The 25,817-nt window shown below is 36.7% G+C and overlaps 2 protein-coding genes and 1 long non-coding RNA gene across 7 annotated transcripts in view; 2 read left to right on the plus strand and 1 right to left on the minus strand.

The window, feature by feature from the left end:
- Positions 1–2,401, minus strand: part of sh3d19 (SH3 domain containing 19) — a 37,054-nt gene extending 34,653 nt beyond the window's left edge. For 2 of the 5 annotated variants that reach the window (XM_088633181.1, XM_088633179.1), the window contains exon 1: positions 1,590–2,401. In XM_088633181.1, the coding sequence (XP_088489307.1) occupies positions 1,590–1,689 (100 nt within the window). In that variant the 5' untranslated portion in view covers positions 1,690–2,401. The remainder of the gene's footprint in view (positions 1–1,589) is intronic. The other 3 variants (XM_088633178.1, XM_088633177.1, XM_088633180.1) reach the window with 2 other exon arrangements.
- A 9,466-nt stretch (positions 2,402–11,867) lies between these two features.
- fhip1aa (FHF complex subunit HOOK interacting protein 1Aa) overlaps positions 11,868–25,817 on the plus strand; it is a 61,167-nt gene continuing 47,217 nt past the window's right edge. The window contains exon 1 of the mRNA XM_088633184.1: positions 11,868–12,258. The gene's annotated coding sequence lies outside the window, so the exon portion shown is untranslated. The remainder of the gene's footprint in view (positions 12,259–25,817) is intronic.
- Positions 18,450–19,989, plus strand: LOC148678291 (uncharacterized). Its single transcript, XR_015925015.1, has 2 exons — positions 18,450–18,641; positions 18,759–19,989. It is a non-coding gene; the product is annotated as an uncharacterized LOC148678291 (long non-coding RNA).

Genomic DNA, 25,817 nt, shown 5'->3' on the forward strand with positions numbered 1-25,817 from the left:
TCGAACTGTTACAGATTTAAAGCTTGAACGAAGAAAGAATGGTTTTCACTTGTATCGGTGCAATTGTGAAAGACCACACATAACGAAATTTCCCTTTCCGTTTAATCAGCGAGGTAAGATATTTCTAAAGAATCACTTACCTTTTTCAATTTCTGCCCCTTCAATAAATATAACATACAATCCCAATAGTTCATTCCAGCTGTGAATTAAAATTATTGCTAGTTTCAAAAGAAACGAATTGCTCTGATTAACTAAAGTATTAACATTGAAACAACTTGTCAGTTTATAGGTTTCGAAAACGATTCAGCAGCAAAAGTTACAAAGAAGTTCAAGAACAGGTGTTCTGTTTTTTTCTCCTTTCATCTGCAGAAGCAGGCCCCGGGAAGCAAATCTCGGTGCTCTCGGGTTTCGGCACCTGTTAAACATTTCTTCAAACAGCATTTTAGCTTACTGCTTGTGTTTCACAGAACTCTCTAAATCTCCAAAGCCAATTACGAGGTTAAAAGTGAACTCCTTTGCGAAAGTTTACTTTCACAAAGTTAACGTCCCTCGTGAGTATTCAAAATCTGCACTGTTTAATATCACCTGGAAATGGTGCGAGAAAACGTCTCTAACGCATTACATTATATTCCTAAAGAATTTTTACCTAGTATAGGTAGGGCAGAATCCCATTTCATAATATTTTGTTGTTTCGGCGAAAGCTTTTTTATAGTTCGAAATTTCGGGTAAAACTTCACCCAAACAACACACGAAATGATACCCTACTTCAGCGGTGATTCATGAAAATCACATACTGGAGAAAACGTGGGCAGAAAACCGCAAACAGGTATAATACTATGCAGTCAAAAGGTGACGTAGGTGTTATTTGAAATCATATCGTAAAAGATAACTCCCTACACACCTTTATTTCCAGGCTAAAGGTCTGTATTTGAATAAAAAATAGTCCTGGTTAGATTAGGAAAGGATCAAGCAACTTTTCGGCTGTTGAGCCTTCTTCGGGTGTCACAGGCGAAACGTTGCGTTTTCTTTCTTCTCTTTTCAGCATTAATAAATAAAACTATAACGTGTTCCTTTGCAGCCTACGCATGCTGACGCAGCTACCCACCTGGTTAGATTAGGCTGATCATGCAGCCCGTTACCCACTGAAGACGTAAAAATACAAAAGTCTCCCAAAATTGTCAAAAGATCACCGAGTTTCCCTCCACTTAATTATTTGTACTATACTTTGATTAATGAATAACTGCTGTCCTTTAATTTTTTAAGTTTTAGAGATATTTTCCACGGTATCTAGTTCTACCATTCAAGACATTAGATCACTTAGAAAGTACTCAGCTTCGTAATTTGAAGTTAACAAATTGAAGCAGAAATTTCATTTTTACAGTAAAGATATCCACAAAGGTGATGTGTTTGTTTTGCACGACGTGGTGAGTGCGTGTGCTAATTAACAAGAGTTGTCTTTCTTAAGTTTCATTAACACCATAATTTGTTTCTTATCGTGATGAAAGGACAAACTACTAACGCTTCCTGTACACATGAAGGAAGAAATCCCGAGAAAACAATCCCATTTCTGCTTGAGGTGTTGAAGTTACCTGTTGCGGCATTCATCTGTCCCCTTCTGTTCCGTCTAATTCCGGGGTCCCTGATCTCTCTCAACTCCTCCTCTTCTTCTTCCAGCCAGGCTTCAGCCATCAGAGGAAAAACCGCATTAAAAAAAAGGGCAACATAAAACAAAAACAAAAGCCCCTTCTCTCAGCAGCACCGGTCTGATATAATCTGACGAATCCGCTGAGCGAGCGGGGAGCTCCGGTCTCCAAACAGTGTAGAAGGCGCAATAAGCACAGCGAACTCAAACTAAGGGGAGGAAAAAAATGCACTCGAATAAACGAGAAAAAAAAACAAAAATCAGTACGTCGGAAACGAATTCACTTTTTTTATTATTATTATTATTTTATCACCGACGTTTTGCTGGTGCTGTTTAATGTCCACTTTTAAAAGGTAACACCACCGCGGTACAAAAAAAAAAGCACATCTACCTTTCAACACTTTCCTAAATATCCCAGCGTCAACAGGAAATCCATCACAGCAACGACAGCTGTAAAACAAAAGGAGGTGGTGCTTTCGGTGCCAACAGGGGTAATATTGGATGGACTTAAGCAGAAGTATTTGTTGTTACAGCACGGTAAAAAAATGGAGATATTTTTACAGATGTGTTAGTTATATATTTTATTTGTCCGGCAAAGAGGTGTTCAATGTAAAAGACAAAGTGCAGAAGAGTTTTTTTTTTGTCTTGCCTAATCTCCCTTTGCCATATCGAAATCGGAGCAAACGGTGTGGAAAACTCACGGTTAAAACTAAGACCTTTGTTGCCAAAACTGCGAAACTAATCCTGCATCGACATTTCGAAGAAATTGTGTATTGTCAATACAGCGAGACAGTACCTCCGCCTCGCAGCGCAGTTTTACGTAATACTGTCGACTGACAGTGCAGAGCAGGTTCGTACAAGCAGAGAAGACAAATTTACTAACGAGAAGGAAAGTTCAGCTACGTAAAAAGCAAGGAAAAGTCATCCGTAAAACCATTTAATTTTGAGTATATAACACTAAACATAACCCATTTATATTTTAATATAAACACTTTTGTGTATTTGACAGTTTTTACAAAATATGTTCTATACAATTTCTCCCCGTGAAGAATGAAAACCCATCTTGCACCTGAGAAATCCATTTCCAAATGTATCGGTACAGATTGAATTACACGATGTTATTCGTGTAGCAGTCTACTGTTAATGATTACCAGAAGTGAGTATAATTATTTGTTAGTAGTTCAGGTGGGTAGCTCCACGGCCGAAACGTTCTGTTTTCTTTCTTCTCTTTTCAGCATGGAATAAAACTATTACTTGTTCCTTAATTATTTGTTAGATTAGTTTCTAAGTAAACTGGAACTAAATGTTGCTACTGAAAACATTTTATTGTTGCGTGTGCCAATTAATTTATCAATTAAAAAGTATATACATTTTATAATTTAATGCCATGTAATGTCTTTAACATTTGTAAAGGCGCCATGAAATTGCCTTTTTATTTACATTAAACATGTTACTAAATCTAAAAATGAATGACTGAGCCAAAAGAATTATGGTTCCACGATACATTGTTAGACAAGTAGTCTCAATGACGGCATGTATATCTTTAGAACGAGGTGTTAACTGTAATGGCATTGGGGTTTTATCAACTGTTTCTGTTGAATCACAGGTAAAACATGTTTTCCTTGCTTGTTCCATCCAGAAATTGTGAGCATGTACAGACTTGTATTTTTGAATTACCCATCCCTAATTCTTTTTAAGGGCTGCTTGCAAAACACTTGAAAAAATTCACTATTTGCAGTAGTACCGAGTAGTTTATTCCTCTTAATTTAATTTAATGTATATGGAGCTTCTAAGAAAGTAAGGTGGTCTATTCAAACAATTGTATCATGAAACCTCCACAACAGGCATGTGGAACACCTACTGTAGAAGTGGCACCATAAGGAACATGGATATTTCGTGTGTGTAAAGACAGTTTACATCTGAAATAAACAATTCAGTGTGATTCTGTATGGCATCTTAATGAGGCAGATATTGTTTGATACACAACAGGCTTGAGGCAGCCCCCAGAAATGACATGTGTCAGATCTAGAAATTGTGGTGGGCACATTTGAGGGTATTGTTATCTGAGGATACAATGATTAAATTAATGTGAAAACAGCTATTTCAGCGGCTGTTCAGTCTGACCATGTGGGTTTAGGTTCACCAACATCAGCTATCCATCAAGTGTTGTCCAAACAAGGAACTATAACACAAAGTCTTGTCATGATTGTTGATGCCCAGGTTGTCATCCAGCACGGATGTACATCCATCCATTTTCTAACTTGTTTATTCCAACACAGGGTCACGGGGAGCCATAGCCTGTCTTGGCAAGCAACGGGTGCAAGGCAGGATACACTCTGAACAGGATGCCAGTCCATCGCAGGGCATTCACAAAAAAAATATTGACAGAGAAGGAGGGGTTACCGAGCCATGCCAGGATTTTGTAAAGGTGCATGAAATGATTTAGGATATAGAGTTGTCATTGTCTCCTGAGGTTTATCCACAGAACTTTCTTTCCCATTTAAGAAAATACAGTTTATGATTTCCCTAATAAAACAGGCAATAAAATAGAAAAGGACTCACAAGAAACTCACAAGTCTCATTTTGGACATTTATTTTTATTTATTTCTGGTCCTTTCTTCTTTTAATATTAAACCTGTTGACTTGGATACATACTAGTCTAAAAAAAATGCATGCAGAGAATACTGAGAATTTCATGAAATCAGGTGGGTTATCTTGCCAGGTAGAATCCTGCCCCAGGCCAGGGTGGTAGACTGGATTTTAAAAGTGTCCTCAGAACTGCAAAGGAACTGCAGTGGATTAGGGTCTAGGGCTAGGCTATAGGTAGGCAGGACAACAAAGGGCAGAAATAACAAAATAGAAAATTAATAAAATCTCAAACATGTCCTGTAGGACATGTGCGATGGCTCTGTGGCTAAGGATCTGTACCTGTGGCTGGAAGGTTACTGGTTTGTATACCGTGGCCAGCAGGGGAACTACTCCTACTCCAGGGGCGCCGTATGAATGGCTGACCCTGCGCTCTGACCCCAAGATTCTCTCCGTCGGTGTGTCTGTGTGTCTCATGGAGAGCAAGTTGGGGTATGTGAAAAAAGACAAATTCCTAATAAAAGAAATTGTATGTGGCCAATAAAGTGATCTTCTTAAAGTGATAATTCTCACAAAGGCAGTATTATATTTTAAAGACATTCTGAATATGAATGATGAAATGTAGTCCTTTAGAATGAACCATGTTTTCTGAATTTTCCATTCCTAAAGATAATAATTGCATTCAGATTTTGTTTGTAAATACACAAAATAGAATTGATTAAAAATATATGTATCCTCTTTATTTTTCCAAAGAGAATGTATTTTGTCTGGATCCAAAAAGCTTAACTTCTCTTGTAACTGTATGAAACTGGAGTAAAAATCAGCTTGAATATATGTTTGTTGTTTTTGATTCATTATGAGAACCCAGTCTGAATTGAACACATTTTGTAAGATGTAGCATTATATTGTTCTTTAGTCTCTACTTCTGCACCCAAAGGAGGCATGTACATATATAAATCTTTATTTAGGATAAGGTCTGTATCCCTCCATTCCCATCCACAGCTCACCTTGGAAACAAAAGTTAATTTAATGCACCCAGTTAAATAAAAAGGGTAGCATTGGATCTCAGAATGACACTTTCAGTAGGCATATTCAGTAAGGAATGCACTTAACCCAAGGATTAAAGCTAGTGGATTCTGTAAGGACTGATAGTTATATAATAATCAAGGCAGATCAAACTGACCTAAGAGTATTTCATTAAAGAATTTAAAGAATGGCGTGATCATCTGTATCAAATACAGCAGTCAATTCCAACAAAAAAACAGCTATTAATAATTGAGGTAAAACACTCCCTCTGGAATGGGAATTTTAGACAACTCTGCAAATCTAAGAGCAACCACGGGCAGTTTGAGATGAGTTATGAAGTCTTAGAATATGTCTTAACAAAACAAGCTCAGAGATGACTAAATTAGATAAAGGAGGTTAAGACTTTGTAATGTAATCAGTGAAATCAAAGAAGCAAAGAGACTTTTGAATACTGCAGAAAATGAAGACCTCCCATGTTTCATGACAATCAAAACAAAAATGTTTTTTTCCTGAGGATTCAGCAATCTCTTGAGTCTTCTGTATAGTAGATCGTGGCCTGTTGATAGAGATAAAGAACTAGAAATTTAATAGGAACAAGTTATAGGTTTATTCCATGCTGAAAAGAGAAGAAAGAAAACACAATGTTTCGGCCATGGAGCCTTCTTCAACAAATTCTTGTTTTAATTGGTGACCTGGATATGAGGCTACCTAATGCTGTGCACCTATGTAGAATATGTTAATTTACTTGAGTGTGTTTTTGTTAATAGTTTACCAAGGCAAATTCATTTTAATTCTAAAGATTCTCATATCTTCAACCACCACTTGCAGTGCGTCGTGCTGAAATGCTGTAACAATTATCCATCAGATTGTGTAATGCCATACTTTTTTTAAAACTTCAACGTGCTACTTCGAAGTAACGGTGACAATGGGTTCCTCAGAAAGAATGTCTTCTGATTTTTTAAGTAGAATGCTGTAGCAGTGTTTGCTGTAGAGTACGTGCTCATCAAACACAGCTAAAACCACTAGCTGGAGTCTGTAGTTTAAAATGTTATCCATGAAGAATCTCTCCCCTGTCGGTAATTGTCTCTGCCTGACCTAAGACCAAAGGCTTGTTCCCTCTTCACCAATGCCTGAGCTTTTAATCAATACTATGTCTGAAGTTGCAATCAATATTATAATGGAGTTCTTTTCATTGCATGAAAACAAGGCATTTAAAACATCTATGACTTCTTGGTTTGCAACTGAGAAGTGTTTTCGTACTGAGTGCTTTATTGGTTGCACACCATTGATGGGAGAATTCGTCTTTAATTAAGTTTTACTTGTTTTAATTTTGTCTTCCAGGAAAATGTGAAGTGTTGGCACACTAAGGCAGCAGATTTTAAATCAACTTCTGCACACTTATTTATGTCACACTGACTGTTGATTCAAAATATTTTGAATTTGATAGTTTGCTGTGAGCATGAAAGCCATTTTGGAGGTGTATTCAGTATTTTCATGAAGTACTACCTCTTTGTTGATAACCAGACAGCACTGTAGCATTGCACTGTATATCACAGCATGACCATATTGTCCATTAATAGTTATATGATATAACATGCAGTGGTGTAACACTGTATCTAATGTTTATTCTCATTGGATTGAATCAAATGTAAGTTTAAGGACCATATTGAAATATTGGTGGATTTTATGTTGTGGTTGGTTTGTAAAAATGTTACCTCCCACAGATGGAATGTGTAGAGCATAGTTTGGATATTGAAAATGGAACTTTATATCACCTTTTTATCTATGAAATACAACATCAGCAAAAATATCTGACATCACTACCACATATCAGCATATCCTTTGTTGATATCTGCCATTGTAAATGACACCACTGTAGTATAAACAGCCATTAACAATTCATTTTTCAATAGTGCAAAAATGGCTTTTGTTTAAAATCTTTCCAACTTTTATGAAATAGAATAAAAATATTCTTATTACCATAAAGACAGGGCAGCCTTCTTAGTACAAGTGCAGTAGAGAAAAACATCTGATCACAAAATAAAGGTGTTTTATTTAGCAGGGTAACACTAGATGTCACTATACACTTAGATTCTCCACTGAAATACAAGATCAGCTTGAGATTTATTTCATGCTGCATTAAGATGCGATACAATGTGTATTTTCTTTTTTTAACAGTAATGTATCCTGTTTAAGTACTTTTACTAGCCCTATTGTAAGAAAGTGATTGGTGTTTTTATGTTATAATGTAAGCACAGATCAGTATAAGTTTCCAAGAAATGCAGTGAACATTGCTAATAAGACCTGAGAGGTGGCCATTACATTATAATAAGGAATACAGATATTCCTTATTTATAAAAAAATAGTTGGTAAATGTAAGAAATGTTAACGTGCAGAAGGAAACAAGTTGATCCTGCATAAGCACAACATGAGTGAATGAATATGAGATGGAGTGAAAGGAATGGGGATGAGAACTTGCTATAACTGATCTGACTGGGAGACCTTATTAGACTAGTACTGTTCACTGCTTCCCAAAACCTTAATTAATAGCACTAAAGCTTAATTATAAGTGATATTATAAGTAACGTCTTATGGTTTGTATATTCCTCACATTTCAGAGATCCCTGTTAATTTCTTAGAAACATAAATATATTCATAGCCTAAGGGAGCACATTCAGTTTGGTCAGGAAAATGTCTAGCTTTCGGGACACACAGTAATTTATCCCCTGCCCCAGGAAACATCCCTCCTTCTTTCAGAATACACATTCAAGAAACAGATCAATAATGTATTCCAAAGAGAATTGAAAATTCAACAAATGTTACTGGTAACAATACTCATATGTTACAGTGCTCAATATTACCTGTGATAGATCCCTCTTTCAGGGACATTTATACATGAAACCACTCCACATTAACATGAACATGAAACATTTAAGTTTTATTCTGACTTTCATAACCACAAAAATAAAACAAACATCAGAGCTCTAACAAGATTTCTTAATTTTTCTCTATCTATTATTGCAGCCAGACAGTAAGTTTAGACAAAGATCTCCATCTAGTCTGAATCTACTCCCATATCACACCCTTTAAAAACATTAAGAAAATGTATTATTAAAGTAAACTGGCTGAGCCTTGTGTTACAAGAATTTCTATAACCAGAGTGCTTGAGAAAGGATTTTATTAATCATATTTTAAAATTCTGCTCTAACACGGGTAGGCAGGTACTGTATCATAGAAAAAGTAAATGTTTTGCATTACCACATCAGCTGTCAGCTGGGAATTTTGAGGATCAGGTTATTTCAAATCAACACATGTTTTTTTTTTATCATAGCAGGCCCTGGCCACCATATTTTCAAGATCTGAATCCTTGTACCTTTTTTTTCTATGGGGCAGATTTAAGGCAAAGCATGCAGGAATAAACTGCCCACAGACAACTGAAGATCTAAAAAATGAAACATCCTAAACTGAAATGGTCTTTCAAGTGAACTACTGGTTGTAGAAATACAGAACATTAAGACAAGATTCATATAATAATGTTCTGAAACATTATTGTATCTTCCTATCTAATTCATTTTAAAGAATCCAGAAAAATACTCTCAACTTATGACCCTATATCTGTCTTAGGTTTAGTCCCTTTCTTACTAAGTTTCAGTGGCTCTGTTTGTTTTGCAGGAGGAGTTTTGGGGGGGGGTAAAGTTCTGTTGACACTGACCTCCTTCTTAAAGTTAGTGGGTAATTAGAGAACAACAGTTGTCCATTGTGCTGGACCATAGCTTGGATCCTTTGTCCACCACCAGATAAACTGTGGCTGTCCTAACTTGAGAAAAATGGAGGCAGCTGCCCGGGTCATCATAGAACATGTGTTCACAAGATTCTGCTGCCCTCAGCAGTGTGCACACAAGCTGCCTTACCCAACTGCTCAAACACCTGCTGACACTCGCTGCATGCAGGCCTTTCCCTCCCACTGGGCACAGGTCAGGCCATTCTTTTTCACCGTGGGGAATTCTTGGGCATCCTCTCATCGGAGTCAGAGCTTTATTCACATTTGATTGGTTGAACCACAGCCTACTCTTCTTTCCATTTATGTATTGAGCACAATCATTTGTAGCCGTGATTTTCCATTTGGAAATCTTTGTGCTCATAAACAAATCAGAACCCGACAAAAAGTATCAGAATGATGAAAATAAACTAAATAGCATATTTGATTAAATATCCCTCCATCTGCCCATCTGATGGATGTAGGTTATTCTGTTGACTATAGAGGGTGCAAAGGGGGACACAAAGCACACCATTGTTTCCCTCTGCAAAGAACACTTGTCCATTGCAGGTTATTTGTTAAAACTAAAAACAGACTAGTTAAAATGTTTAGAGAGTTACAGAAATCAATATGTAAGAACTCAGCACACGTATGCAATTGCATTTGCATTAATGCTTCAGTTTAAAGCAGAAAAAAATGTCTATAGTTGGGCTACAATTCATTTAAGTTAGCATCATAAAAAAACGTTTTAGTTTAACAAAAGGCTGAGAAAATGGTCTAAAGACTTAAAGGATTCCCATTGCTCTGGTTTGTACCCAGGTGGTAGTTGTCAAGGTCAGATAACATTGTGAAGCTGGGAGAGCTTAAGATGTTACAACAATGAAACCCAGAAGAGACAACAAAAGCATCTGTAATATGCACTGCAGGAGATTTTTCACTTGCACAACCTGTTGAACAAGAGTATCCCAGAGAACATCTGAATAACACTAGATAGCACTGAATATCAAATGGTAATATAATGTCCATTTAAATACCATTGTACTAAGTTGAATAGTGGTACTAAATTACCTACCACGTTTTGAAAATTAAGTCAGATCCTTAGGCATTAAATGCTGTTTTCCCATTTACTCAATCCTAGGGTAGGTTTAGGGTTTTGAGTCAGCTGGTCATGTTCTCTCATTTGCTGTATTTTATTTTTCCTTTCCCCTTTAGCTCGGGAATACAGCTAATGCGGGAAAGAGTATTTCCAGTTCAAGATTTTCTCATTCAAAAGGGACTATTGCATCATCAGCTATTTCTTCTTATTGCTAATTATAACTTATAAGATCAGTTAATTTAAAAGCTTCGGTATAGGTTTTTTTTTTAATAAGCCACTGGGTTCCTCCAAGAGGTTCAGTTGACACGCTAGTATTCTCGTTGTTGTTTTTTACTTTAGAATTGCCAATTATTTTTTTGTTCTACCCACTCCAATAAAGTTATTCATATTATTTAAACTCCAGGTCCTGTTTAGACGAAGTACTTAAAAAGCTGATATGTCCTTTATAAGGACTGGAGCCTTTGGCAGAAGACTGCTGTCAGATGGGCACTACACTGACAGCTGACCCAGGGCATGTCTCCATGTTTTGCCAAATAACTCTTTCATTTATGTTCTCTGATAATTTGTTCATGTCAATCAATATTTTTTTCTTTCAGTTCATGCCATAACATTTAAGAGATTCTTTCGCGTTTCCTTGAAAAAGACGCTTTGCTTAAAGCAGTTTAGAGAGCGCGCTACAGATCTCGCACGCCAACTGGTTCCTCTCGTGTTCTCGCTTGTCAGTGGAGGAACTTAAAATATATATCATCTGTAAAACACCCATTATGAATCATGCTCGCAAAATCGAAAAGAGGAAGGAAAAAATCATACATGACGTACTGTACCTAAAACTTGTGGCTACAGACACATAGACACATAGTTGTACGTATTGCAGAGCGTTCTTAGTACCACAACAGACATCATTCTTCCCAGAAATATTATTGAGGACATCTGTTTCTTTTTAGTAAAGTTCGTTTTTTTATATAGCTGAAAATGTTACTAATTTATGTTCAAATGGTTTATTTAAATTACATGATATTCATATACTCCTGTTGAACAAAAAACGTTTGTCAGCCCAAAACCATAAGATGATTTTTAAAAACGTTAACATTCATTAAGTTTGTGTTTTAAAATATAATTTAATTTTTTTTAACATTTAGTAACAATTGTTTGTTGGTCGATGTCTAGAAGTTGAACTGCACCATGACTAAAGGTAAACTAGCGAGTTTTAAGTACTTTAATGTAAAGATATCTTTGATTTACGCAAAACATAACATGCCTTGTCGTTTCCTTAATAGTAATACAATACTCCTGGGTATGATAATTCCAGCAATGCCCTTGTTTTGTGAGTGTGTGTTTGGGGAGGGGGTCGCCATTCTATGAAGACTAGTATTAAGACAGTACTAGTATGGTGTTCATACTTTTCCACATCCTCTTAAATTCCTAGTGGGATTTTCATTCATCTCGGGAGGGTCTTCAAATCTAAATTCTAACACAATGAGCCGACACTGGTGCAAAGCAACACAAACGTGGTGTCCAAGGCGGTTTATAGATGGTTGGCCCTAAATAGCATCAAGGTATAACTAGGTATCACGTTGTTAGACAAGGCGATCAACAACGATAACTTACGATATACTTTTCTAAAATACAATATCACAGACGTAGAACCCTTCAACTGCGTGTTCCAGGAGTTGTGTTTCTGATCAAGCACAATAACAGACAACGCCTTAATTAATAGACCCTGCCGTCTAAGGCTTTGAAACTCGAACATTAATCCCCACTTCCCTGTACTAGGGCGGCTGAAAGGAGGGAGGAGCGAAAGGCTGGACTCAAAACTCACCTTATACTGTGACAGAGCAGCCCAGGTTACTGCGATAAACTGTTTATTTATCAAAATCAAACCTCATTTTTTTCCTAAATGCGGGCAACCGACAATCGAGATAAAAGGTTCCAGCTTTGTTCTCACAATTATTTGGGATTTACAGTGTTTACCAAGGGAAAGAAAGAATTGTGGCTTGCGGAGAATATCTTCGGTTTTTAAGCAAACAATAGCTTTAACTTGTGACACCTGGTGAACAGTTTAACATGTTTCTTGCATAATATATTTTTCTTTAAATAAGGCGTCTAAACTGTTGGAGAGTATACAAAGCGTTCAACTATCGGATTCTTACAGTAAGTAGACTTCTTAATTCTTTACCGCCTTTATTTTTAACAGAAAACCAGCTTAGTAACATCTGTTTAGTTAGGGTATCCACTTAAAAATAAATTTAAACTTCGTCTCTTAGTGTAATTGATGGTGTTGTATATATATGAACTTAGCTTATATAAAAACTTGCTTACGATAAGAATGGAATGAAACCCAACGGAACTGCACCGCTTTTTAAGCTGCGTGATACTGTAAACCTCAGATAAACTGCTCGCCTGAAGGCCGACAGAAAACTAAACGTTTTGTCTGCTGGACTTAAAAAGCATTTTACTAAGTGCATGTTTCATCTTTTTTTTTACTTTAATTGTCATCCCATCTGAAGGAGGTGTAGCAGCGACCTTCTCTGTAAAATCCGGTTGTTGTACAGTATATAAACAAGCCTGAAAGGGATCTCCCTTCGGTGCCATGGAAACTCAAGACACATTGATACTAGTTCACCTGGTGGCAGTGAGCCAAGAGGTGAATAAGACAAGAGCTGTTGTGTGACTTGGGGGAAATACCACACTAAATACAGCCGCTTAAGTAAGCTATCTGTATTAAGTTTCCATTCAATTTGTTGAAAATGCTTGTTCTGTTTATGAAGGTTTGTTTTTATAAGTTAAACGTTTGAAGTTTGAATTTATTTGAATGTGGTATAGTACCTTTACCCCCATGTGCTCCCAATTCGATAGAATTTTAAAGCGCTGTTTCAGGACTTACTCTTTATATTTTATATTAGTCAAAGACGTGGTATACCACTAGAGGCTTTAATAATAAGTGAAGGCTCTGATTTGAGGAAATAGATCCCGAAACATTAATAATATAAAACTCTGATATCTACAAAACCACAGGATATCTTTATTGCTAAGACAACTTTAGTTCCTGGAATCTGCTACATAATCTGTTACACTGTTGCTTAATAGTACATACATAGATTCCATTCCATTGTAATATTGATGAATGTCAGCAAAACATGGGCCATGTCAACTGAGAGCTAACACAGAGTAGAAAAATAATCTACTTAAGTCAATTGTGAACCTTGACAATGGTTTTGAATGTCAACTTTAACAAAGGTACATTTGCCCAGTACTATGTAGCCTCAGGTTTAATAGGTTTTGGTGCTACAGTATGTATAACAAATAATAACACTGTAGGTCTTTCCTCTGTTCTATTTCTTTTTTTTCTTTATATGTGTAAACATAATTTTTTGAGCTCATTCAAGTGAAGTTAAAAGGGTATGTGGTACTTTTATGTCTTTTCACATTGATGTTTACATCATCATGATGATACATCATAAAACTTCAAATTTATTATAAGCTCCTGTTATAGAAATCGGGTCAAATAAGCAAGATTTGGCTCGCAAACCATTGATTAAAGTTTCTTGAAAAACCTTTTGCGTAACTATATTCTCAAAATATTTTAAGAAAATATTTAAGAATTACCCTTTCCAATTCTTAAACTCTGTACTTCAAGTATATTTCATGTTATCCATAGACCAACTAAGCCTTGTCAAAAGGTTGCTGCTTTATTCATTAATCATAATTTGACATTGAAAAACAATATGTATTGTAGCCACTTACATTTGTTACATTTCTAATGCTTTTCAGTATATAATACATTTTATTTATAAGTGATTTTCAGAAAAACTCAAAGCACTGTTCAATAGCACACATGTAATACTCATATCAGAAGTAAAAATTCAAAAGTACTGTATTCAGGGTGTATAATGGATTTGAGGAATGAGTTCCACAGACAAGGTGCTGCATACGAGATTGTTTTACTTTTCATTATGTGGAGCCTTGTCTGTGAGATAAGACCACCTGAATCAGCAGATTTTAGATGAAGTGTTAGACTTAACTCGTGCAGTAAGCCCTTAAGATAGGGGTGTCAGATTCAATTCGTGGAGGGTGTAGTGCCTTCTAGTTTGTGTTCCACCCATGTTCGTGATTACAAAGGTGTTTTTTTTAATTAGCTGTATAATTATAATACATCTAATCAGGCTCTGTTGTCAGTTCTAGCTATGTTTTTAATGGAGTGAACATCACATACAAGCTTCTGTGAAAGACCTTAAGAAAAATCCTGTATTTGTCTTGTGTATAAAATAATTAGGTTAATTGTTTAATTGACTACTCAGGTTGGAACAAACACCAGAAGACAACTGACCTTCCAAGAGCTGAGTTTGAAACCCTTACCTTAAAATAGTGTGGAGCTAGATCATTCACAGCAGCAGGAGATCCTTCATGTCCAGTCTAAATTTCACAGAGAGTCTACATTACACATGCAATTTGCATAAGATATGGTCTATAATAAGTAATCTACTGACAATGTAGTCAAGGGAAAGTTCTTGCACAGAACTCTGTGAAACATCTTGAGCAAATGGGATAACAACCGATTTAAAACAGTCACCATTTATGAATGAAGCTCTTTTCACCTGATGGGAGCCCAGCCAATGAAGGGTAGTAACACCTGTCCCTTGATAAATGTCTGTGTGCTTCAGTAGGTTGCAGTGATTGACAGCATCAAAAACGCTACCTGATATATACCGAGCATCAAGGGACACTTATCACTCTATTTATGCAATGTTTTTTAGAAAACTTAAAGTAGGCCTACATGAATTTTATATATTATATGTTTTTGGCATCATTTATTAAATCAATTATTAATGAATGACCATGATACACATGAGTAACCTCACTGCGTAAGATTTGGGATAATTTAACATGCTGAATGTCAAGCCAGGCAAAAAATTAGAATAAAGTATAGAGCGGAACTAATGTGCCTGTCTAATTAAGTGGACAACACCTGCATGCCATCGGTATGTTGGAAGCTAGACCAAGTTTGAGCATAGTTATTCACTGTCTGGGTTTTCAATGCCTGGCGCAGTGTCCTACCAGATACAGTCCATCAATGACAGGTTGCAGTCTGAGAGATCACCAGTCACAGAACCTTGCCAAGATCAATAGGCAGAACTAAGTGTGTCTGGCTAGGGGTGTCTGGTCATTACAGAACTCCATTTCTAGTGATTAATAACAACCTGACCTCACTCGCTGCCCCTCCTGTAGGCTCATCCTGATGTGATATCATTCCAATAGGACAATGCATGTCCTCACACAGCCCCATTGAACATTGGTAGGTTGAGCTGGAATGATACAGTATGTGATATGTAGGACTCAGAGATCAGTGAACGGGCAATTGTTTGTCCAGGATCTACAAGATGTCAAGATCCAACAAGGCGGCACCTACAATGTGGTCCAAAGCATGCATTGCTTCCAACACAGCTACTTGCATTAGCAGCCTGTGACTCTAATGGTATGGAAATGACTGGCTGTTTCTCTGTTTTCAACTATCATTTAGTATAGATATATCAAAAGTTTGCTGAACCAATCATATAGCAACTAGCATACATAAGAACATTTTAATTGATCATTGCTTCCATACATTTTTAGTTCTTATTTTATTACTTTTTTAAAAACTTTTGAATACACTCAGTTCAAACCAAACCTGGAAGTAGGCCTTTTCACAATTATGCTGAAAGGAGCTAATCTGCTGAGTTTAGTTTGTTTGAATACATAGAAGCTCTTTAAACCCTTAAGGACACAGGTGAAAGCTGAGCTGCAGGGAAATAGAAGCCATGTGCTGGTTTCAAACATCTCTGCTTCCTGTACCTCTGTTTTAAATTACCTCAACAACATGTTTACTGCAATAAATTAGCCTAATACTTCAAATAATTATTATTTGTTTAAAGATGTTGTTTTTAAAATTTCTTAACATTAGTAGAGATAAGTTTGCAGTGATTCACTGAAGGTCTGAACCAGTACACTGACTAGATTTTACAGACCCTAGTGCATTTTGGCAGATGTTGATAAATTGTTCTTCTGTATTGCTATAAAGTTTCTAATTAGAACACACATGCAGGGATTTTATCTTCTAACAGAAGATGAAATGTATGATTGTGTAAGTAAGAGACATGATGGCAAAGTATTGCTGTTTCATCTTCTTGTGCAGGCAAAGCTCGCCTCTCATCCTCTGATATTAAGCAGCAGCTACCCCTTCACTATAAGTACCACACACAGAACAATTGCCGCCTTGTGTGTCCCAATCAACTGGTGTTTAAGCCTCTCACAAATCCTGGCTTCAGCTGCAGCCTGTAATTTAAACTGCTGCGCGCAAATATATCCAAGGAACATGATTCATCTGCAACAGCCTTTCTATTCAAAATCTCAGAAGCTTGTAATGTAATAACCTGGGGCACTCAAGTTTATAATCTGCATGAAACAGTATAGATTTAATGTTGGTGATATTTCAATATATGTGATGAATGTATACGGTACACGGAACAGTCATTAGTCACTGTGTCAGAACCATTTTTGGTAATTAAGCTACAGTATATGGTGGAGCAATGGTTAACATTGCTGCCTCTGAGTGCTGGGGTTCTGGGTTCAAATCCTGAGGGCCCACCTGCATGAGGTTTGTATGTTCTTCCCATGTTCATGTGGGTTTCCTGCAGGTGCTCCAGTTTCCTCCCACAGTCCCAATGAAACTATACTGGTTGTTTCATTGGCTTCCGGGAAAACTGCTCATGGTGAGAGTGTGTGTGTCTGTGTGTGCACTGTGATGGACTGGCTTCCTGTTTAGGGTATACAGTATTCTTGCACCTGTTGCTTGCTGGGATAGGCTCTGGCTCCCCTGTGACCCTGAGCTGGATGAAGCAGTTATAAAATAGATGGATGGGTTATTGGTGACATGGGTAGTTTCTTTTTAAGTCCCTCTGAGTCTCTTCACAAGAAAAGTTTTCTTAAATGTTTTCCTGTCATATAATGTAAAAAATAGGGAAAAAAATGAAATTCCTATTATCCTCATCGGTGGGACTTTTAAAAAAATATATTTTTGTTTGTTTTGTAAACCATGAAAATAATTTTATTCACTTAACAAATCCCAACAATCCTGATCATTCATGTATGTATATATATATACATTTGTGGACTTTTAGTAAACTGTAAATTACAGTGGTAGCTTATCCCTGTGAAGACAGGATGTAGATGGAAAGGCGAGGAGAAGTAAATTTCAGGAAATGGTCAATTTGTTACTGTTTAGGAGAAAATAGCAACCTACACGTGCAGCCAGTCAATCATCCCCTCTAATAGCCTCTGGTCTGGATAATTCACAGTATCACGTTTATCTCTTTCAATTTGGAACCAGCCTCAAAGTTCACTCAAAACACCCATGGGACCTTTCCAGTCAAATTATCAGTGCAACATGCTACCAGTCAGCTGTCTCCCAGCCAAGTAATTGTGACGCAAAGTCAGATTCGAATTTAGATTCTATTTGCTATAACAGGGGTCATGCCAGCCTGGAGGGTCTAAGGAAACCCATTTCAGCCCCATGAGAATGATTTAACATATTGCAGTACTTTAATCCACATAACCATCTCTTTGCTGGCTAGTGTTTAAATTGGTTTTATGTATTTCCCACATTTCCCACAAGATGTAGTGTTGTGAAACGGTGTTTTCTCCCTTTCAGGTTTTCAGATTTGTTTCATATTTTCACCATTGAATGTTATTTGAGCTCCTTGTGCACGTCCTAGTGTGCTCCATATTTAAATGGAGTTTTAATGAACAAATAAAACCAGAGTCTGGTGCTTGCTTAATGTATTTAATAAACAAAGTCATCCATCATCCAAGGCCCCTGTGTAAAAAAATAATGTCCCCATAGTTCCGTCAGTTCAATTAAAGGGACAACAAGGGCCAGCTACATGAATACTTTATTAAACAATCAGGGCTGATGTTGGCCATCTCTGCCCTACATATAACTCACAAACATTAGCTCTCTTCATCACAGTGAAGTCCTCACCACAGGCATCTAGAGGCATGTAATGCCTCTTTCAAACGATATCACACTTGTTGTATATTTAACTGTAGCTTACTAAAAACCAAAACATACTGTATGCATCCAAAGTAAAAATGAAGGGTCTATTTAAGGCCTCTGATTTAAAGCTAGCTGAATCCGTTAATGACTTTAGCGATGTGTTCTGTACTTTTACTACACCATATCATCCTATAAGGAGTCTTGCTCACTGAAAGTATGAGCAAGTACACAGAGAAAGAAGGCTTTCGTAGGAATGTGTGCCTTCTTTTTACATGTATGGTTAGTGCTGACTGGCAGTGCTTTCTGTGCAGGGAAGGGTTGAGCACTTGTTGAGCCTGGTAACCAGGATCCTTATTTGTCTGTTGTTGGCCTTCCTCATATTTGTTTAGAAAAACCCCAACCTTTACTACAAATAGAACGGCTCCTACTTAAACTAAGTGAATCCCTTTTTTGTTTGTCTGACCTGGTTAATGGATGATCAAAATGTACTGCACGTGTGATGTAGGTGAGTTTGCATTTTCAAAATATTTTTAACATGGCATAATCCCCTTATCAGATTCCATTTGAAGAAAAATGCAAAACAGTCATAGATCCTTCATGTTATTATTATTCCTGTTTGCAGACTGCCATTCTCTAAAATGCCATAGGATTTTTGCTTCTTGTTTTCAAGAATTATTCAGAGAAAAAAAGAAATGGACAAATTCCCTTAAATACTAAATGCAGGTAAAGAAGATGTTTGTTTTATAAATATTAGTTTTAATTGTTCATTTGCCTGATTATTATTAACAGCTGTTATAACTAATGTAGTAGGTGTACAAACTGTAAGTACTGCTTTTTTAATTAAGCAGTAGTCAAGTCTGTTTGTCCTGCGTTAGTAATTAAGAGGACATCCATTCTGTCAAGACAAAACAAGTAATTCTTATAGGGCTAGGGTAAAGCCGATAAGTGTGCTGAACAGAAATAGTTAGCTGTCATATTCCCCTTATTGGCTTTAATGGTTGTGGTTAAGGGTTTTAACCTTGCAGAGGAAATCACCTGGTGCCATAAAGCAGATATTCATCTACAAGAACAGTGACAATAATAAACTTTATTCCTCATCTGAACGCTTCCTTACTATAAATACTTTTCCTTGAGTTTATAGTTGTCAGTTTTAAAGTATTTTGGATTAGTATACCGCCTAACAAATAACATAATTAACAATTATTTATTTATTATTTATAAATAAAAGGCTATTTGATCCATCTAACCCACTTGCTAGTCACTAGTTTGATTGATTCAAGGTTCTAATCCAGCTGTTTCTTGAAGGAAGCCATAGTATCTGCTTCAACCACAAGGCAATGTAGCTTGTTCCATATACTCACAACTCTGGGTAATAAAAATGCTTAATGTTTTTATTCTTAAACGCACTTCCACATAGTTTCCACCTGTGTCCTTTGGTGTGTTTTCACTGATTGAATTTGATTGAATATCTATGTCAGGTCCCCTCACAATCTTCAGCACTAAAATGATTCAGTTCTTTCAGCCCTGTCAGTGTAGGATATTCCTTAAGTCCTGAAATACATCTCGTTGTTCTTCTCTGAACTGAATTCCTTTTTTTTAATATGGTGACCAAAGTTGTGCATAGCAGTCTAAATGAGGCCTCGTAGAGCATTGTACAATTTTAACATAACGTCTCTCTCGATTTGAATGCTACACTTGTAACTATATAGCCTAACATTTAACCTTTTTTTTTAACCTTTTATTGTTTCCCCATTGAAGAAAGGTGTTCCCCACATACTGAACATGAAAATAAAATTATCACTCAATTGGTGTGTGTGTTTGGACATATAAAGCATATGGGTTTTTTAAATATTGTTCAAAACAGGCTGTGATTAATTCCAGTGACCGTGAAACACTATTGAGAGAGAAATTAAGAAATAAAAACCACAGGAACCAATATGTTCCATTTATGAAGAGAACATTGCATTCGTGTCCTTGGTGTGCTGAAGGCTTGACTGTGTCGCTTGATGTCTGGGTTGTTCATAGCCAGTTTCTGAGATCACAAGACATTAAATTCAAGCACTACCAATAAGCAAATACAGTTGATAAACAAATTGCGGTTCAATTATATTCCTCTGAGAGATAATAAGTCATGACACCTCACCAAGACTGGGAATTATAGTGATTAATGGGGCAATTAAAGTGATTAATAGGCTCATCCTGACGTAATGATAGCCAAGCAGGACAAGCTGCATCCTCTTGCTGCTCTTGTGACAATGACTAGGTCCCAATCTGAGAGATCACCAGTCACAAAATCTTACCAAGATCTATAGGGTGAACTAAGTGTTACTGGCTAGGAGTGTTTAGTTGTTACAGAACTCCACTTCTAGTGATTAATGGAAATCTGACCTCACTTGCTGCCCTTCCTGTAAGTTCATCCTGACATGACATCATACCACAAAGACAATGCATGTCCTCATGCTACTCTTGTAATCATGACTTTCATAAGATGAGGTTGTTACAGTTATGTTGTGGATGTCCTACGCTTCCAATCCCTTTGAACATTTGTGAGATGAGGTTGGATAACATGGAATCTTGGGATCAGAAACCCGTGAACAGGTGCATGCTTAGAGGAGTTGGTCAGAGTCCAACAAGACAGCATTTTACAATCTTTTGTTGGAACAGATAATTCCATCTGTGAAAGGCATGCATCACATATACACAGTTTGTATTAATTGCACACATGCTACTATGCCTGTATCTTTCACAGGACTCTGTTAATGCTAAATGCAAATTATGATACAATACAATAATACAATAATCATTTATCACCAAGCAGCTATGTTTTACTCACATAGAGACTTTCAAAAGCATACAAACATTACAAATAAACATTACATTAAAAATCACATTCCTACAGGAATCCACACAACTTTCCAGAACCTGTAGGTCCTCCACTTAGTCACCTCAAGCCCCTATAATTGACCAGTACACTTTCACTTTTGCATGTAGCCACTAATTGCATTTATTGTGAACTCATTTATTGAGTAATTTGATTGAATATGTAATAAAAGAATTCCTCATTTTGTTATGTTTGCATTGAGAGACTCTGTAGCTTCTGTTTGGAGGCATCAGTTGGTGTTCCTTATGCAGAACATGTGAAGGATCAGTGGAGATGCAAACAGCTAGTGTCAACATACTCTTAATAGAAGCATTTTGAAAGTTCTCTCAAGTGGCTGCCCACTATCTTAGAACGCGTCCTTAAGAGTTTGGACATCTTGGGTTTCTGTTTCACAGGAAGATTGTTATACCATACAGTTATTTGGCATACCTGGTAAAAAAGCAAATTTAGTTAATCGGAAAACTGAAGTTAATTAGCAGTCACTAAAATCAGGTGTCGTGATTGAGGACGTTCCTGTCATTCTCTTCATACTGTCCCAGAGTCTTCTAGGGTTATTAGCTTTAAATGCTTCCTCCAAATGTGGCTAATGTGAATTTCTTGGTGTTTTCACCAAAGTCCTTATTCTAGAAAGTAAACTTCCTCAGATTCATGGTGTGTTTAATATTCCTTGTTATATATGCCTACATATTATTTACTGTATATGATTAATTACTGTCAGCTAATCAATGATTAGTCAGCATCTGTGACACATCTGTTCTGTAAAATGTCAATGAATTTGCAACAAAAAAGATTTTCATTTCATTGTAAATACATTTTTAGATGTGGGAGAAGGTAGTTTTGATGACCTCAAAAAAGGGCGAAGCCCAAGTTTAGCACACAATTAAAAATAAAACGTGCCAGAGCAGAGGTCACAGCATTCTGACACTGGCTAATGATCAGAAGGGATTCAGTGTAGGATGCTCTTTCACACTGTTTCCCCAATGTTTGCTTTTTAAAACCAAGCAAATGACAGAACATAGTGACAACAACTGGAGAATGAAGCTGTCAATACAAGCATGAGGACTGTAGTATATGAAAAGGGGCTGTACTCACAAGTTCATTTTAATGGTGATTTCAGTGGTAGATTTGCTGGTTGTCACCGTATCTACTGGTTTCCCATTCAGAACTCTCTACTCTTCAGTGTCCCGTGCTTGGAATTAAACTCAGCCTGGCTGACCTGGGGGTCACTGAGCACAAAGCAGCTATAGAGCAAAAAACAGTTGTGAGAGATATTAAGAGATTGTTAACATAATCCTCGGTGCTTTTGCGTGCTGTTGCATGGGAGAAGAAGTACGTTTGCATAAATTTGTGAGGTCTCAGAGTGCTGCAGGCACTTCTGTGTCATATTTAGAAGCTAAAATCTCATTCTGTCATGGCTTACACAGCATAGATGCATAACAGATTTATTATAAGCAAAGCAAACACCTCATGCAGCCTTGAGAATTGAATTAAGCTGTTTCTGTGATTTTCCCTTCCATTTTTTGACATTTAAAAGTGAAGGTTCAGTCTTTTAAAATCCAAAAGGTGACGTATAACTGCTCAGTTTGTCTTGTTAAAGAGCTGTACTATTCATTCCATTTTATTCGAATGAATAAAAAAGATATTAGTTCGCATATCGTACTTCCTATTAAGTCTCATATCTTAGATTTGCTTGAACAGTGGTATTAATTATAGGTTTGGTCTTGTGAGGTAGGATTTTCAATAGGATTCCAACATGACTGGCAAAAATTCTTAAATTCTTAAAAGGTCTAATAGTCTCATAGTTTTAATAGGTCTAACGGCAAAGTAGGTGAAGTCATTGTTATTTGTTTTCAGATTGAGAGAAAGTGGTTGTATATGATTTATATATGTTTTTTTCACTTTTTCATTTGCCTCACATGCCATTTGAAAAGTATTTGAAATACTGCCTGCGTTAGACACATTCAACACAATGTAATTAAAGAATTTGTAACAGTGAAAAAAGGCCTATTTCCTTTAAACTATTAATAATTTTCATCATGACCGTTACGACTTACTGCAGTTTCCATTTTCCAAAAAAAGAATATGAATAACTGGTGTGTGTGCTCACTCCTTTCAGAAGTATAAAGTGTCTCTGTAAAAATGAATTCTTATGCCAATATTCTCCTCAGTCAGAGTACTGTAACTGGGCAGCACAGCTGGGGGATCATAGCTCAGCAAGTGAAAACTGGGGCAGTAACATTTATCCGTCTTGGACTGTTGCTGGACAAATGTTGGTGCCCCAGTTTTGGGTAGGTATAATGGGTAGGGCCCTGGCCTTCTAACTGCAAACGTGAGGTTTCAGTTCCCTGTTAGGGCACTGCTGTTGTACCCATAAATATGGCATTTTTCAGTTAGATTAAAATAAAAATAAAATAAGTGTATCCAGCTCAGAGTCACAACTCCTCTCTGACAGTAAACAATTTTTTTATGCTGGCCAGTTCCGATGGCCAGGCTGTGGTGGTTGCTTTTTTTCTTAGGGTTTGTCTGGGTTTTTGTCCCTGATAAGGTGTTCCTGCTATGCATGGCATTTTACTGGAACAATTAGACTAAAGTATTTTACAGCAGTGCTCCACCCAAGATTGGAACCCACAACTTTCCATGTAGGTGTGAGTTTCAGGCTTTAATCACCACCCTTTTGTTTGAATGAGGAATGTGTTAAACACCCAGCACTACTGTAAATATCCCAGATAATGTATTTCAGTGTTTTTAGAAATGTATGCCGAAATTATCTTTTTCTCAGATGATTCTGTTAAATCCCCTTTATGTACTTGGTGTGTATTGCTTTCCACTGCTACGTGATGGAACAGCAATAGCTCCTGTTTAAAACAAAAACAGCTGCAACAAAACCATTTACTTGGAAAAATGTTAATTTTCTCAACCGACACCTCACACAGAACAACATTTCGTATGAACAGCTGTATTCTTTAAAATGTAATTCCCTGTTAATGCAGCTGATCCTAGTGCCTCCTCTGATCATTAAGCTTAATGTGCTGAACTCAGCTGTTTTCAGTGGCAAGAATGTAGTCGCGTTGCAGTAGGGATGTGCAAGATACACTTTAAAGATGACATGGGGAATTTCTCATTTTTTTCTCCACCTCTTCAAAAAAATAAAAGAAAATCGGTATCACAACAATCACATTTGTAAAACTGTAATAAAATATTGTGCATTTTTTAATTTTTATATCCTGTCATTTAGCCTCTTAAAGATGTTTTGCATATTTGTTTTCTTTGTACACTATTATAACTTGACTGCACACACAGGAAACTAACACCATGCATGATTCTAGCTGACAACAAGAGACGCAGGTGCTGAATGCTGTTCATAGTAGTGCAGCAAACAGAAGTGAATCAAATTGATTAGCTGTTTAACTCTCCTTTTGTTGCTTTTCAGAGCAATATTTAAGAGTCAATGCAGCTAATCACCTCTTCTGATTATTCACTCTTGTTTCTTCTGGTATATTTGAGAAATTGTTTTAAATAATGGAAGTGATGAATATTGTTGTATTCAGTTGAGTGGCTGAGATGAACAGATAATTTGGCGTTGACAAAACACTGAAACAGCAAGGAGCAGACACAAACCCATCATGCTGGCTTGGTGCTGTGCATTCAGCAGGATGGACTTTATAACCTATAAAAATTTAAAACAAAGTATTTTTAAAAAAAAAATTAGAAGAGTTAGAGAATTATGATGAAAGTTAAAAAAAATCAAGAGATCTCAGGCTGAAGGTTTCCGCTGCAGTTAAATCAATATGACACAAAACAGCCCAAGATCGACAAATCAACTTAACACTGACGTAACAGTATTGTTTCATCATTTCTAAAGAAGTCTGAGGGTTTTAAATGTATTAAAATCATCATGGAAATTATTCTCAAATTGAGCGCTGTTATGGAGCTGCCCACTACAGATTCATGTTACCATAGCAAGAGTGTATTAGGGGGTTCGAGACAAAAAAGCAAATGATGTTTTTGTATAATGGTTGTGCGTCATGGTAAGGGAGTGCGACTTCTGTTGGAACTGTGCGATACTGTACATGAGTCTGAAACCCAGTCCGGCTGAATGCTGATCCTTTTCTGATGGGGGGGTGGAAGTGGGAGGGGCGAGAGAAATCCTCTAGCTTGGCTTAGACCCTGGCATTAAGGTCCATTGCAGAGACAGATGGCATGCACAGGCAGTAGAGAGACTGACACGTGTGGGGCGGCTAGCCTGAAATCCAGAGATGACCCCCATCCAGTATAGCCCCAAATGTCACCACAAATACCCGGAAAAGGTGAACTGATGTCATTTTTTATAATCGTGAAGGCTGTTCTGACCCTGTCCTCCTGGTGCTTGTTGGTATTCATCATCACGTATGATTATTCCCATGTGATGGAAATATGCACATTTGATCCTTAAATTTTATTTATTTTAACTCATGAGAGAAGTATTTTTGGAACTATATGTACAATATAAAATATATATAAGTATATATGTAGATTAAATTATAGGCATTGACCTTGTGTAATATTTTTAAACATTGAAATAGGAATTTGTGTAGTTTTTTATATCATCTGTCATGTCACCTAAATGTGTTTATAGGTTTGGGATCACATTTTGTAATAATAAAATTATTCACAGACAGATTTGGAAAATGGATCTTTGCTGTTTTGCATTTAGAACCTAACTGAATAATTTTAGCCATCAAATGAAAAGAGATGATTGATCTTTTGGAATCTAAGCTTCGCTTCCATTTAAGGCACATCAGCAGTAATCACACTTTCTTC

This window comes from Lepisosteus platostomus, chromosome 1, assembly GCF_059453375.1.
Source record: "Lepisosteus platostomus isolate fLepPlt1 chromosome 1, fLepPlt1.hap1, whole genome shotgun sequence".
Classification (NCBI taxonomy): Eukaryota; Metazoa; Chordata; class Actinopteri; order Semionotiformes; family Lepisosteidae; genus Lepisosteus; species Lepisosteus platostomus.